Below are 15,591 nucleotides of genomic sequence, written 5' to 3' on the forward strand. Positions count from 1 at the left end.
AACAACTGTTACAAATGGCTACTAAACCACAACAGTTTCAGATAAGAACTTCTTCACCCCTAAGTAGTTATACTAATTCCCTATTTATGACATCTACTTATCCCTGTAGGAAAAGCCGAGAGGCAAAGGTTGCAACAGATATCAACAACAGCTTTTTATTACTGCTCTGTATTGAATTTACCTTCTTGACCTCTTGCATTTATCACTAATTTACCTGTGGCCCTTAAACTACTCAGGCAGACATAACCTCATCCATCTGGACCATTTTAGAAAACATCTGTAGTACTGCTAACAACCTGGCACATCTATCCAAAACATCATGTGCCATCAGTTTGTTTCCCTACCTTGCCTCTTAAACTTGAGGGTTGCCTGTTGTTTTTTTTTTTTTGTTTCTGCTATTGTATTCCCAGTTTTCTCCAAGCCACCAATAGATCATCTAAAGTTCTGCTTAGACTTGATCATGTCCTACAATCTTCACTAGAACTTTTCAATACTTCATGAGCTTTTTGTTTTTCTTTAAAGGAAAAATGTTTCTTTTCAGTAAATGTATTGACCAAAACTTCTAATTTATTGTGAAAACTACATATTCTTAGGGTCTTCTGTCACGATCAGATAGTCTCTCTTGCTGTTAATACCTAACTACTAATACAAAGCAAAATAGCTCCAGAAGGAGAGATTCAAAATGTATCAGGCCTGTACTAAGCCCTATCCTGACAGCTCTGGCAGACACCAGTGAAATTACTAAGATATCTATCATCAACACTCTTCTCAGAGTTTGAAAGGCTAAGGATATTATACAGGTATGCCTTTCTACCAGGTATTCCAGGAGTGGAATTCAAGCTTCCACTTATTTTCTTAGAATATGTATATGGCAAAATCTCAAGCATGCTTGCTGCAGTAAAACACTTCTTTCCTCCTCCACTGCACCTTTCACTTTTTTTTCTTGCATTGCTTAGGGATGTGTGTAAGGGCTTAAAAATACTACTGTCCATTGTATATTCAGGACTACTCACCATGAAAGACTTTATCCCAACTTAACTATTATTCTGACAATTTGATCCCTTTCCTCCCCAAATATGAATATTCTGTTCTTCACTTTTCACCCTACCTACAGCAATAATACGTACACTGTATTTCCCACTTACATCATAAGATTAATGCCAGACCACATGAACATTTTCTCCAGCTATTAGCTCCACTTTCTCGTATTATTCTTCTTTCATATTGTTTAGAATTTAGCCTTAGAGTCTGAATTTTCCTGATAAAGTTCTCTCTCTAAATCCAATCAGCCTAGTGTCTGTCTTCTCTGCTTCACGAGCTCTTCTCTGATTAAAACTGCTTCTTAGTCTAGTCTAGGACTCTTCGTGCCAATCTTTTTTTTCTTCTCCCCTTCTTTGTTTGCTATGTCCAAAAGAATGTAGTCCCTCTCTTACAGGTGTCACAACCACAATCTGCAGGAGAAGCTATTCTAGCTACTTCTAGTATTTCTTTTCACTTTGCTGATAGAAGAGTTTTCTGCCCTTGATTCTTCCCTCCCCCTCATTTTATGCTTCTTATACTGCCAAAGTTTATACTGCCCTGATGTTTAACTCCTATTTCTAGCCCAACTAATTATTACAAAATATTCACATAATAGACATATTACAGAGAAATTGAAGGTGAGACTTACTATTGCACATGCTTTTTGAGTATATTGCAAAAAGCTTTTTGGAATAGCCTACTTATCTAACTGGTTTAAGGACAATCTACTCTGAGCTTTACTTAAAGTAAATAGAATAGTGGGGTTTGTTTCCATTAACCAAGGTACCCCGTTCACTGATGATCCACACTACAATATCCAGATTATCTAGCTTTCATAGAAGTCACTCAGAGAATTCCTTTAGTAGAAGATAGAGATGCTTCTTCTAATAAGATAGAGCATTAAACAGACTTTACAATATTTAATATTTTTCCTTCAAAACACAGACTTTGGTTAAAGAGCTGCATGCTAGGTTAGAAATATGATTACAAAAACATTACAAAAAAAGCAAATTAATAAAACTCCCTCTCCTTTGTCCTCTTTTTCCACTTTTGTCTTTATAAAGTGTCTTTATAAATCTAAGTATTCACATTACATAAAATTGGATTTTTATATATCATTTTAAAAAGCAAAAAACAGGACTTTCAAACATGATGATAAGCATACAGCAAGTAACTTTTAATTTTTGAATTTTTAATTTTCCTTCATTAAATAAATCTTTTTGGCACAAACACATAAGACTAGCTAACAAGGAATTTACTGTTACAACTCTGAGCTGGTGGGAACCACTGAACTAAATTTAAAGCCATCACCCTTTAAAGCAACAAAAGTTACTACAAGACATCAGTCTTTTCGGTTTAGTGATAAATTACCATGTGCTAAGGGGATACAGTGTACTTTTAAAAAAGCTTGAAGAGGCTTTAGCAACCTTGGCAACAGATGTGCACAACATCACTCCTTTGCTTATCAAAATCACAACTAAGCAGGGGGGAAAATGCCTGATTAGGTATAGTCAAAGCTTTTATTTGGTTATGATTTTTACAGATTCTGTGATTTCTTATAACTAGTATGCTACAACCTTCAATACAATATAAAACACTGTTAAAATCAGAAGTGCAGAGTGAACTCAACCAGTGAATGGTCTTCAAAGATTAAAGTCACCTTTAAATGCTACGAAGATCATTCATAGCATAGTCAGGACTGTTAAACCATTTTCAGGATGAATTACAAAACAGCTTCATTCAGGCAATCCCTATGTATTGAACAAATCCTTGTGAGACTAGCACATAGCTCAATAACACTCAATATACAAGTTAGAATTGAAGCTGAGGGGGAATACCAGAGAAAACTCTTCATTAAATTCTAACTGTATCAGCTGTGGAAGCGTTTCTATTCCTCTTATAAAAAAACAGGTTTGCTACTTATCATTTAAAACAAAAGAATTATGCTAGGAGCAATGCAAAAATCTACCTCCAAAGGAGATTATCTTTTCTAGAGAACATGACTGCAAGCTCTCATTACCTCATGCTCCGTGTGTCCCACCCTCGGACAGTGGTATCGTTGGCTGTGGCAATCTGGGTACAATTGTGGTGTGGACTCCATCTTCCTGAAGTAAATTTTAATTGTCCTTTCCCTTCCAAGGCTGCAGAACTGGAGAGCTAAAATAAAGAAATAAAACTGGCAATGTTTCTAAATGTAACACTTAAATGAAATTAGTTGCAATGAAGACAAAGCTGCACAATAGTCTATTGCTCCAAGTGCAATGGACTACCAAATCCAAAGACTGAAGAAAAAAAAAGTAAAGAAACAACAAGTAAAAGCTAGAGCTGATTTTCTATCACTTAGTTTTAAAAAGGCTTACGTAGTACAATGTATGCCAAAATATTAGAAGTACTGTACTATTGTATAAACTAAAACAGTTTCAGATCATTGTTGAAACAGTAGATAGACAATATGGGCACACTGCACAGATTTATAGTTGCCACACACACACACGCACTTAGCTTCATTAACAGTCTTACAAGAGTTTTTCCATGTCAAAAATGCCAGATTTTATCTCTAGTAACAGAATTACGGTGTCAAAGACTCTTTTTGATAAATGTATAGCAGCTTTTAAAAATAAAGAAATCAAGGCCCAGGTGCCCACGTCATCACATACATGCCTGTTAAAATAACAGTAGATACTAGATTGCAAATCTACAATCTGTGAGATATAAAGGTTTCAGTTCCAAAAAACAGGCTTGCATGTCATGGAGCAGGCAGCTCTGAATCTCCACAGTTGATGAAAAGAAGGTCCAAAGTAATCAACTTTCTCTTTGAAGCTGTAGACAAGTTATCACCAAATTCCATGTGAACATGGAAATCAAAGCTGCTGACGCTGCAAATTACTTTTACTTCCAATCACCTACTGAAACCGTTTAATAACTAAAGAGGAAGAGGAAAACCAAAATATTTGCATTCAATCAGACATAAAATTTACACAAATTTCAAGCAGCTACACAAACAGCAGACTTATTTGGTTATCTTTCACACAATTTTCATATTTCAAAATGTTTAATTATGAAGTATTTCACAAAAGCAGATTACTGCCCTGGATCCTGTTGGATCCTAATGCAACATCAATATTCTATTTGATAGTAGATTTCTCAGCACAAATATTATGCTTTGATGGATGAAAAAGACTAAAACGTACAAACTTTATATAAACTTTAACTGACATCAACAGAAAAATATGCTGTCAATATTAAACTGCCTAAATCTACTTGTATGTTGTATAAATGTAAAATACATGTATATATTTTGCTAAATTTTTAGTATTATAACACCAAGAATATTGTATTTCTTTGGCATTATGATTAACAATCTAGCAATTACAACTAGAATTTTTTTTTAAAAACATAGAATTCCCAGCATGCAAGATTATCTACTGTTCATGTGCTAACAAGTAATGTAACACTGTTGCCAAACCTACTGCTCTAACGCCATTCCTCCTCTGGAACAAATGCTGTCTGAAAGTCTTTCTACAACTCAGAGGTTATTAATAGAAACAAAAAACCACTGCATAGGACACTGAACACCAGATAACAAAATTCACTTTTTATTTTTTGATACATACTAGATTCCAGGCACAACGGAATATTCATAGCTTGTGTAGGTCATTTCAAAAAATAACTTAAGTTTCTTTAGTAAGCAAACTTGGCCATTCAAAGCTTAGACTGAGGGGTGGGAAGCAAATGTTAACACTGACAGTAAGATAGAACCAACAAAGGGAGTATATTTTCTCAGGTATTAAAAAAATCTGCTCTTGAGATGGAAAGCATCACATATTCAAAATATGACTCAGGGCAGAGGGTCTTTGTCAGTAGCAGACAATACCTTCTCCAGCATTCCAGACACACATATACATATACACACATATATATATTTAAGTATTCTCATTTTAACTTTTATAACTTAAGCTACTATAAAAATGTAAGATTTCTTTTCTTTGCAGTCAGAAGTTTAGGGTTGAGGCCAGCACACACATACTGTGATATTTCTTAACAACATATGAAAAAAATCACCTATATGCTAGATGGGCAAATCCATCCTTGCCTTCACAATTCATAAGTAAATTAAATGACATCTTTCCTTATACAGATGTCCAGCTATATATACAGCCAAGTTCTTAATCAACTCAGTCTTCTTTTCCATGTCATCTATGAACCTGAAAGCAAATGCAAGGATTTAAAAGACAATTTGGAGATAAAGAGAAGTTTTCATACATAAAAAGGAATCCTTATGTAACAGAAGTCTACAAGTTTCCTTCCCAGAAATCCAAGAAATAAAGGAAACAAAGTTTGTAACTCAGAATCCCAAATGCAGGTTCCAAAACACCTCAGCTGTAATTTTAATTTACACTTGAATATATGGTCAGGTAGGTAAGTGCCCTTTTTATCTTGAACCCTTTTCTCCACTTCTTTAAATGGACAAAAGTAAACTACAAAAGGGAAGGAAACCATGACATTTGTGTATTTTAAATGTTATTCTTGCATGAAGATTAGGATCTGTGCTGCCCAGAAGATGAAGACATGCAGGTGTGAGAGCCTCACTGGATACTGAAGGTAAACACTTCATGATACTATTTTATAAACACAAAATGGGACTTACATTAAGGAAAAAGGAAAGAAATAGAATAAGACTGTCTACTTTTAGACAACAAAATTAGGAATTACTCTTGCAATGCACAAAGATCATATTGATTTCAGAAAAGAAGTCTGGAGAAAATGAAATCCTGAACAGTGCAAAATGTTTACCAGAGTATGGATGGATTTTACACCATTCCTAAATGCTTAGCTGGAACAATGCCTAAATCCTGTGGCACAAGAACAAAAATAGAAGGGCAGCATGATACAACTACAGTTGCACGAGAGCAGCACTTTGAAATAAGAAAAAAATCTTCTAAAAAATTTAAACTATGTAACATGATCAGAATAGAACTGTTTATGTTAACCTCAGTGAAGGAAGGGGTTTTACAAAACCAAAGTACCAAAATATGAAAAAAATTGTCCTAGGATATCCTAGATCTAAGACTGATTTCTGTGTACTCAAATGAAAATAGCAATTACTCCAACTTATTTTTGTCAAAATATCAAGGACTAAGGTTGATTACATAAGGCCTGACTTGGAAAGAGGAAAGGATAGGCAATATCCTTCAAAAAAACCCCGAACCCAATATATATTAAATGTTAAAGCGTACAGAAATTATCTAGGAAAAACACAAGCAGCAGTGAACCGACTGCTCATACTCTCTTCCAAGAAAAGAGCTATGTGACCACAAACAGAAAAGGAAAGAAGATAGAACTTGGAAAAAAAGATAGATATTAAGGGCTACACTAAGTAGACAAACCCAAACAGACTATTTTGAGATTGACATTAAAAGGCATAAGTGTTTTTCTGACTTGTTATTGACAGAAACAGAAAGGTTGATGAGGATTGTAAATTGAGTTCAATTCCTCCAACTGCAGGAAACTATGCAACATATTCCTTTCATAACTGTTCTTGACTCCAGAACCAACTTAAAAATCTTTGCCTTTTCAAGTAGCCTTATCATATTGGCAGCTCAGAGCTATTCTCAGAATAGCTAAGTAACAGAATTCACGTGTTTTTAAGTGCTGAGTTTCTACATTACAGTAAGAAAATATTTTTATACCTTTAACACAAGTTTTCTGCTTTATACTAAAAAATTAAACTAAACATCAAGTTCATCCTCTGAAATATACTGTTATTCCTATATGCTGATGATGCATTCCAAGTTCTGCCAGCAATAATTTTCATTATTTCACTCCTACTTCTATTCTATTGTTAAGGAGATCATTAAATAAAATTGAATCCAACTCTAGGAGCTGGTTTCCATTCTCATTCTGATTCAGTAATTTCCCTTTCATTTTTCTTCAGACAGTTTTCTGCCCTCCTATAGTTAATCTATGTTTATTCTAGTCGCAGTAATAATGGGGCACTAAAAAATTCTCCACTAAATTCCACAAGGTATTTCCTGCCTTGAGAAACAGCAGCTATCTTGCCAAGAAAGCATCTTATGCTTATTCCTAACATCCTCTGTACTTGGATAAATCACTTTTATCCAGATAGCCTGTGAAATCTTCCCCAGAATATATTCTGCCTTGCCTGGAATGCCACTGCCTGATATTATCTGTTGTTCTGAACCAAGACCACATGAATGATGCTACATAATCCAGATGGGACAAGAAACCTAAAAGGAATATAATTATAATAGTTTGGATTAAAATTATCAAAACCACATCAAAACCTTTATTTATCCCCTTTGTGAAACTATATGAAAACCAGAAAAATATCTGGATTCTAACATCTCTATTTCATTCTGTGGCACTCATCTGCCATGCCAAACATATTGCATTTAACCAAGGAAGAGTTCTAGCAACTCGTTGACATCTGATCTCAAATCTGTACACAGAAATATGAACTGCTGTCTTCTCAGTAGACTCCATCCATACCTTGTGGATTGCCTGGGCTTCTCTTGGGTCCAGCTAATGATTATAAATTGCAAAGAATAGCTAATTTAATTGCAAAAGGTAATGATGCAGTGAGCATAAGATTAGTTTCACCCCAGAAGGTAATGTCCTCAAAACAATAATAAAGGGAGTGATCAAAAGGACAGGAGAAGCTTGTCTTAATGTATATAGAGGCAAATTGAATACTGTAAGGAGGAAACAAGTTAGCAAAAAAAATTTGAAAGACAATAAAAAACAAAACCCCAAACCAAAACGAACCCAAACAAACCCACTGAACTGCACAGTAAATTACAGTTAGCAAACGTTTCTTATCCCAAGCTGACTCGAAAATTCAGAGAATGAACACACCAATAATTTTATTACCAAGAAGCTCTGAATGTATTGGAAACTCTAAAATTCTTCAAGCTAATTTTAATGAAACAATGTGACTTGTAAATCACAGGCAGATACAAAAAGGAACCAAATAAGACTCTGAAGTTTTGGTCACTGTAGAGAAGCAGAAATGTTGGCTGGCACAAAATTTTAAAGAAACATATATTTTCAGTGCTTCATCTCTATTATACCTGAATTTTAGACAAACTTTCATAAACATGAAAGGTCCATAAAGAGTAGCATTTGGTTTCTCTCTTGCCATTAAAATGGCCTATACTATGTACGTATGCAAAAAAGGGAAGCAATTGAAATGCATTGTGAAAACAGGAAGACCAGTGATGCTCCAGTGCCATAAATACCTCCTTACCTCTATAACCTGACTGCAAAATCCAAACAACGTTCTTAACTTCTCAAACAAAGGTTCTAAACAAACATTTTCAAATGCTTCTATTTGAAGATGTCAGTCAAGGGTTGATATATCTACTTCATTAGGTGAAGCAGTTTCTTTGACTTTCACATTTGGTTTTATAATTTCCTTTTATTAAAAAATATAGGCATATAACACACAGTACAGGTTAAATCCCCTTCATTCGTTTAGCATTTACTTTGCCTTCTAGAGTCCTTTTGTGCCATCAACATTTGATGTAGTAGAAGCATATTTTAGAAGTACCAACTAAAAAAAAATTCTGCATAAAGAATGCTACTTGAAATACTGAAAGGATCTGCAAGCTGAATGTTGCTTTGAGGACAAAAATACTGATTCCCCAAATCATGCTGAAATTACAAAATTTGGTAGTGTATTCCTCTCCAAAATTACACAGAAAATAATTCTAGCAATGGAAGGAAAAGAAAATGGAAATCATAGCTATCTGCACAAATATTTGTGTGACGGAGTGGGGGTGTAATTTTGAGAAAAGGAATAGTATAAGCAAGACACAACAAACAACATTCTAGTAGATAATTCCCAAGCAATATAAAATGAGGAATAAAAACCACATAAAATTTGGCGTTTGTAACAAGATTTCCACATAGAGAAACTGATAATATACTAGACAGCACTCCAAAGGACATCATAGAATCATAGAACTGTTTGGGTTTGAAGGGGCCTTAAAGATTATTTAATGCCAATCCCATGCCATGGGCAGGGATATTTCAGAGAGGTTAGCATTAAGAAAAAACATGAGACAGTCATGAGAATGTGGTATATCAGTGAAAATCCTCATTAACATACAAAAGAATTTCAGCAAGTGAGGACAGACCAGCACAAGGAGTTAAAGTAGGAGAAAGGGAAAATCCTAAATGGCCTAGCAGTCCCAGTACTTCAAGGAGACATGAGGACCCATAGCATGGAAGCACTACCAACCCCAAAATAGTTTTTCAATATTGTAGAAATGTTTGTGTATTATACAGACATTAGGAAGGAAATATTGACTAATGCAGGTGTAATGCAAATCCAGGGGATTCAATGCCACAGAAAAACTCCTGGAGGCAAGCTGTCAGAAATTCTCAACATCAATTTGATAAAAACAAACACTAATTTGAAGCCTTGGAAGGCAACATAACACCAATTGAAAATGCAAGTGAAAAAAAGCGCTAAAGTTTCTCATCTAGAGAAGGAACCCAAAGGGCTTAATTATAAACATAAAGTATTAAACTATATTATATTACATTGGTACAATGTGAAATCTAGCAAAATCCTAATAACTCAAGACATCATCTATTTGCAAACAGTCAGATGGCACAGGGAAGAGTTTATGGGCACAGTGCCTTGACTAAGTTGAAAAAACTGATTCTGCAGCATGCAGGAAAAAAAATTTATCCTGACCTGGGGAGTTAAATGTGACAACAGATCAATTGAATAGTAATGTCCTTGACATAATGAGTTTCCATTTATAAGCACAGACACTGATCTAAATGACTGTAAAGAATCATTCAAAATTTTCTATATACATTCTATGATATGGCATAATCAGACAAAAATCTACGCCAATGACAAGACGTTTTTAACAATAAGTGAAATAATCTGAATAATCTGCATATTACTAAATTAAACTAACATTGAGAATTCAAAGCAGTACATAGCAAATAGAGACACTTATATCATGCTTACACAATCAAGAGTTGTAAATTAAATAAAGGGTTGCATGGTATTAATCAACATGAGTTACTGCACCATTATCTGAATTCAGTAACCTTTGGCTTTACTGATCATCAATTTTTCCACTTGTAGACATTCACCAAATCAGCACTGCTTTATTCTAGATTACTCACTATAAAAAAGTAAGACAGTTAAGGGGAACTCCAGAACAAAGAAAACATTTACCCACTAGCAACAGATACCAAAATACTACTCTTAAGCACTCTTATTTAAGACAATGGTAGAATATTTGTTTCCCCCTACCTATGAGATATTTCTGAAGGAATAATTAAAAGATTAGCAAATTCTAGGCTAGGAAATGTTGTTGTTTGCACTATATTCAAGTAGAGCATGTTCTGTTAAAAGAAAATTGCTTACCACAGCTTTGGCTGAACTTTCTTGCAAATCCCACAATAATATGTTGTTATCAGCCAGTGAAATAATCTTTTTACCATCTCCCATCGGTTCCCACATAACACTGTAAAACAGAAACAGAAAAATAAAATAAACAACCCAATATTAAAATCCATCAGAATTTGAACTAGAAGGCCATTTTAATCCTGTGGATCTAATCTACACCAAAATATGTTAAACCATATTCCTCCTGGTTTCCTTTAGATGAAATCCATCATATATTTTAAGTCCAAAATCTGCCATTAACTAGCAATTTGTAGCGGTCATTCTGCATACACACACTGAAATACAACCAGAGACCTTGATGTACACTAATTTTTGAAAGTTTTAGTTGGAAACCTCAGAGTTGTTCACATAGAGTGTTATCCATCCTTTTTGAAGGTGCACCAAAACCCACAAACCTTAGTTTTGATGCCAACTTCTTCTAGCTCTGCAGCTGTCATCATGACTTAATCAGCATATACTTTTAACCTGTAATTCATTTCATGCTATACAGGAAGGAATGCAAGAAATCAGTCCTCCTCTCTTATTCTGTCTATGAAAAGCAGTATATTTAAGCCAGTCAGTATGAGCAGCTCAGCTAAATACATGCACACTAACCCTAATAGAGGTAAGATTGAAAGGAAAGTTGACATTTCATGAGAACAGGCTCCTATTTTTGTAATTTTGTAACACTTTTGTAAGTTTTGCAACTTCCCAATAATCTTAGAGCAACAATATACCTGAAGGTAGAGATGACAACTTTAGTATCAACAGGTTAATGGAGAACATCTTTCCATTTTAAGACTGAAACTTCAGCTACATAAAAGCATTTCATACGCTGTTTTCATCTTCAGTGCCTATCTGATGTCCCACTGCTTGAAGCTTACCAGAAATCCATGACTAGACCCAAGTTTTCTAGTTTGTTTTGCTTTTTGCATTAATCAATTCAGTAACTGGATGGTTGGAGACAGAAATGTTGTAATTTATGGCTTAAACATCTTCATAAAAGGCTTTTGCCTATTACAGCAAAATTGTATAAAAGCTGCAGAGAAAACCTCCCAAATCCTGAAGTTGATGGAAATAAGATAAAGTGACTCAGGCCTGGGCTGGGGAAGAAGAACACATTCACAGAGGGATCAAGCTTAGAACCTTGGGGTGGAGACCACAGCCCCAGAGCTATCAGCTGCCAGGCCAGCACAGATCCTCACACCAAAGGGTGGGGGGAGAAAGGTTTTGGGTGTGGTGAAAAAACCTCTGGTGAGAGGGAGTGAATGTCCATGCTCCAATGTGCAGAGGAGCTCAGCTGTGGGAGCCCCTCACCCTGGGAAAGGTGAAGGGGCTGTCATGGCCCACCAAAGGGCTCCCCAGACCCTGCACTAGAGCACGGCAATACAATGCAACAGATCCACAGTGCTGCAAGTGACAGGGTCAAACCTTCCCTCCCCAGGGAGGGCATGTGGGGATTCCCACTTCAATATTATAAACGTTCTTTAATCCATTGGATTCTATACTTTGTGGTGGCAGCAGGCGGTGGGGGATCCTCACCACCAAGAAGACCAGATGGAAGGAAGTCATGAGATGTCACTGGGACCTCTTGGAAGGCTGCATGAGATGTCACTGGGACCCATTGGAAGGCTGATATGTTCCTACCTCATCCCTGTTACTCTCTCCCTGTCCTCCCACACACACCTTTTTCTATTTCTTTCTCTTCTTTTTCTAGTCCTTTCTTTCAATTCCCTTGTTTTCTCTTTGCCTCTTCCACTATTAAATAAAATATATCAAGTGTTTTGGCACCAACATCTAACATCGTTTGGTTTTAATCAAGTTTTGGGGTATATTTCAAACCTTTCTGGGTTTGATCCATTTTATTCACAGAAACTTAGTTTTCCTTGCTTTTCTGTGTTAATTCGGTTTGTAACAGAGGGAATAGATGAAAGAAGGTTGCACAAAGAGATGCAGCCTTGGGTAAGTGAGCCCAACATTAGGCAGCCACTAGCAACCTTCCTAAACCTGCACCGCACACTATGCATGCTTCTATTTTATCCCAGATTTGGCTTTACTCCTATATTCCTAAAACACTGGATTATAACCTGTCTGGCTCTATATACAAGTGATGGAACTTCATCTAATCTTATGCTATAAAACACATGGAAAAGAAAGTAAGATGTTGCAGGTAACAGAAAGAAGTGACAGAGTATCTCTTTTCACACCATTAATACAACAAAACTCAGTTGTTCTCAGCTGATGCCTTCCTCTTAAATTACTCTGGCTCCTTGTGTAAACAGTTTCATCAGTTTTTACTCTGCACTTCTAGTAAAACAAGCATCAGATATACTAGGCAGATGACTGCACCTGTTTGCTGTTTTGTAAAGAAAAATCTGGAACTATAACTGAAAGGGTGCATCGGCTGACTCCTTACCCACTGAAGTTTTCCTTAAGGCAACACAGCAGAATAAAGAAAGGACTAGCTTCTGCACCTATCTTCTGCTGGAAGCATGACCTGCATCCTTACTGTGTTGTCAATACATGAAAATTACCTACCTATAAAATCCCATTTGTAGCGAGTTTTCTTGCATTAGGACAAAATCACTACATTTAGCACATGAAGCTACCATCATGTTTTTAAATGTGTTTTAACAAGAACATGGTACTGGAATGATTCTTTGATTTATTTTAAATTTGGCTGTTTTGCCTGTAGTATTGCCAATCTTATTTAACAATACACTCTTTTGAAAAGTTGTATGGTACAACTTGGAAAAAAAATTAGAAGCAATTGAAAATGAGTGTTGATAATAAAAATGATGACATGCAGTTTCAATGACACGTTCAACTACATTTTGCCCATAACAATGTGAAGAAACCAACTGGCACTGCCATGCATATTTCAGAATTTCATGTAGTTGTGCTGCACAGATACATCAATTAGATCTTTCAAATAGGTGAAAATATTTTATAAAAACATGTAACAGGATAAAGGAAATTAATGCACTATAACTTGCATGTGATCACAACAAACCTTCCACCATCAAGTTTTCCAAAGTGATACTGAAAGACATCAGGACCATCACATGGCTGAATAGGTAACTAAGAAATCTTCAGGTTGATTCTGATCATATCTATTTAAGTCCATCATTTTACTTACATATTGCTGAAAATATAACTGGTATTTGGTGTTGATCTATGTAGATGTATTTTTAATTACAGACAATGAAATCTGGCTTGACCACTTAACCCTTTAAGAGCCTTTTCAGCCAGGGATCAGTATTTTATGTGCCTGTTGATATATCTGCACCTGTCCTATATGAATCACTCTATTTTCAATTGTAAAAGTTAGATTGAAAACAATTTCTTTGTATTTTCAAAGGTAGGAAGAAATTTCACATCTTCGAGCATCATTGAACTTCAATGTAAAAGAATTTTTACAACTGAAGACAGTGTGCTAATTAGAGCCAATTATAACCAAGCTGACATACTTTGCAATTAAAAGGTCTCTCCAACATTCACTCTATCCTTGTGAGATGCCCACTTTACTTCTATTTCATTTTTCATTTATGGGTGTGGTTGTAGTGAACATTCATTCATATTTCATAGTCTCAAGAAGAGGTTACTCAAATTACCCATTGTGACACATTCAGCTTTGTTCTGTACTCATGACTGAATGTTAAATGTGAAATACTATGGAGAAGAGGTGGGCAGGAAATATTGGTGAGTGAAAAGAAAAGTTACTTTGGAAGTAAGATACAAATTTTAGAGAAACTGGTTTTCCTTTAGAACAGTTTTCAGCACAGCAGTGATAATTTCTAAAAAGGAAAACAGATAAACAAGGCAGTTCCATTTTCCTCAGTGCGCTGATGCTTACAGTTTTCAGAATGGACAAGACAGTTGTCAAATCCACAGCTGCCACTCAGGAACTGAGTGGCAACTTCAGGGCTGCTCTTTAAATAATCTATAAATAGACGACAAGCCATTATATATGTTGTATTTTATCCTATTTTGTTATCATCGAGCTCAAGATGCTTCAATTAAGCTTGCAGCTAGTAGCTTTTGGTAGAAAAAAATAAAATTAAATCCTACAGAGAACATTGCCTTAACAAAAAATAAAGAGTATTTAAAATATTCACTCAAATGCACACTTGAAAGGGCCCCATTATCTTCTACGCTGAAAAGATAGTTAACACCTTTGTCAATAAACATACTGAGCTTTTACAAATTAACAATTCCAAGTCCTCCATTTTAGACTAAGGAAGAAAAAAGCAACATGCAAACACTTTCATCGACATGAACTGCAGTTAAGCCACAAGTGTTGGACAAAGAAAGCATTAACTACTGCTCAACTGCAATTACAGAAGTGACAACTGTTTATTTCTATAAATGGAAAAATTTTGCTAGAGTGAAAACCCTCATGCACTGAAAAATGGAAAATACGCCCATGCATTTGGTAACTCCATCCTGCAGCTTCCATGTAGCCCACCAGAAAAATTCACATATTAGGAACTCAAATATCGTGCCTTCTTTGCACTACAATGATTCCAATTTAAGATGACTCTTGCTTATCAGATAATGAGGACATTAATTCTAAGAGACAGGAGATCAGACCGAGTACAACCTGGAACCCACGATTCTTGACCCCTACCCAAGTGCTCTACAAAACAGCCACATTCCTGAATTAAATCAGTTCTGGCTATTTTACAGTGCACTGAAGTCTGCTGCAGGGAACGCAAGTTACCCTTCATCTCAAAATTCTCACATATTGAGATCTAATTTGGAGTCCAACTCCTTAAGATGCAGTGAAACAAGAACCACAGCTTGAAGGTAAGGTGAACATTTTAGTTAAAAAGCTGGTGAGAAATAAGAAATGAAGGACTACTTTGGACAAGACCCCCGAAGACAGCTGGGCTTTATTCTGACTCTTGCATTATTATTACATTCAGAAAAATTAAACTGCTTTACAAACAAATACAAAAGCTTCCCAACAAGGATGTGCCACAGAAAAATCACTTATTTCTGAAATATTTTTCCCTAAATTATCACTGTATAGTTCCGTACAACACACTACTCAAGCAGCAGCTGCTGTTACAGACATCACTTGTAATCTTTGCCTGAACAGGGCTTAAAAAAATCCCAAAGTGAATATTATG

General features: G+C 35.6%; 1 protein-coding gene across 4 annotated transcripts in view; it reads right to left on the reverse strand.

Moving 5' to 3' along the window:
• Nucleotides 1-15,591, reverse strand: part of EIPR1 (EARP complex and GARP complex interacting protein 1) — a 72,515-nt gene that overhangs the window by 14,669 nt on the left and 42,255 nt on the right. For all 4 annotated transcript variants that reach the window (XM_066179864.1, XM_066179863.1, XM_066179865.1 and 1 more), the window contains exons 5-6: nucleotides 10,436-10,535; nucleotides 3,041-3,177 (exon numbers count right to left, since the gene is read on the reverse strand). In XM_066179864.1, coding sequence (XP_066035961.1) covers nucleotides 3,041-3,177; nucleotides 10,436-10,535 — 237 coding nt within the window. The remainder of the gene's footprint in view (nucleotides 1-3,040; nucleotides 3,178-10,435; nucleotides 10,536-15,591) is intronic.

The sequence above is a fragment of the Chamaea fasciata genome, unplaced genomic scaffold (genome assembly GCF_029207755.1).
Source record: "Chamaea fasciata isolate MVZ Bird 193981 ecotype frontalis unplaced genomic scaffold, bChaFas1.0.hap1 SCAF_3, whole genome shotgun sequence".
Taxonomy (NCBI): domain Eukaryota; kingdom Metazoa; phylum Chordata; class Aves; order Passeriformes; family Sylviidae; genus Chamaea; species Chamaea fasciata.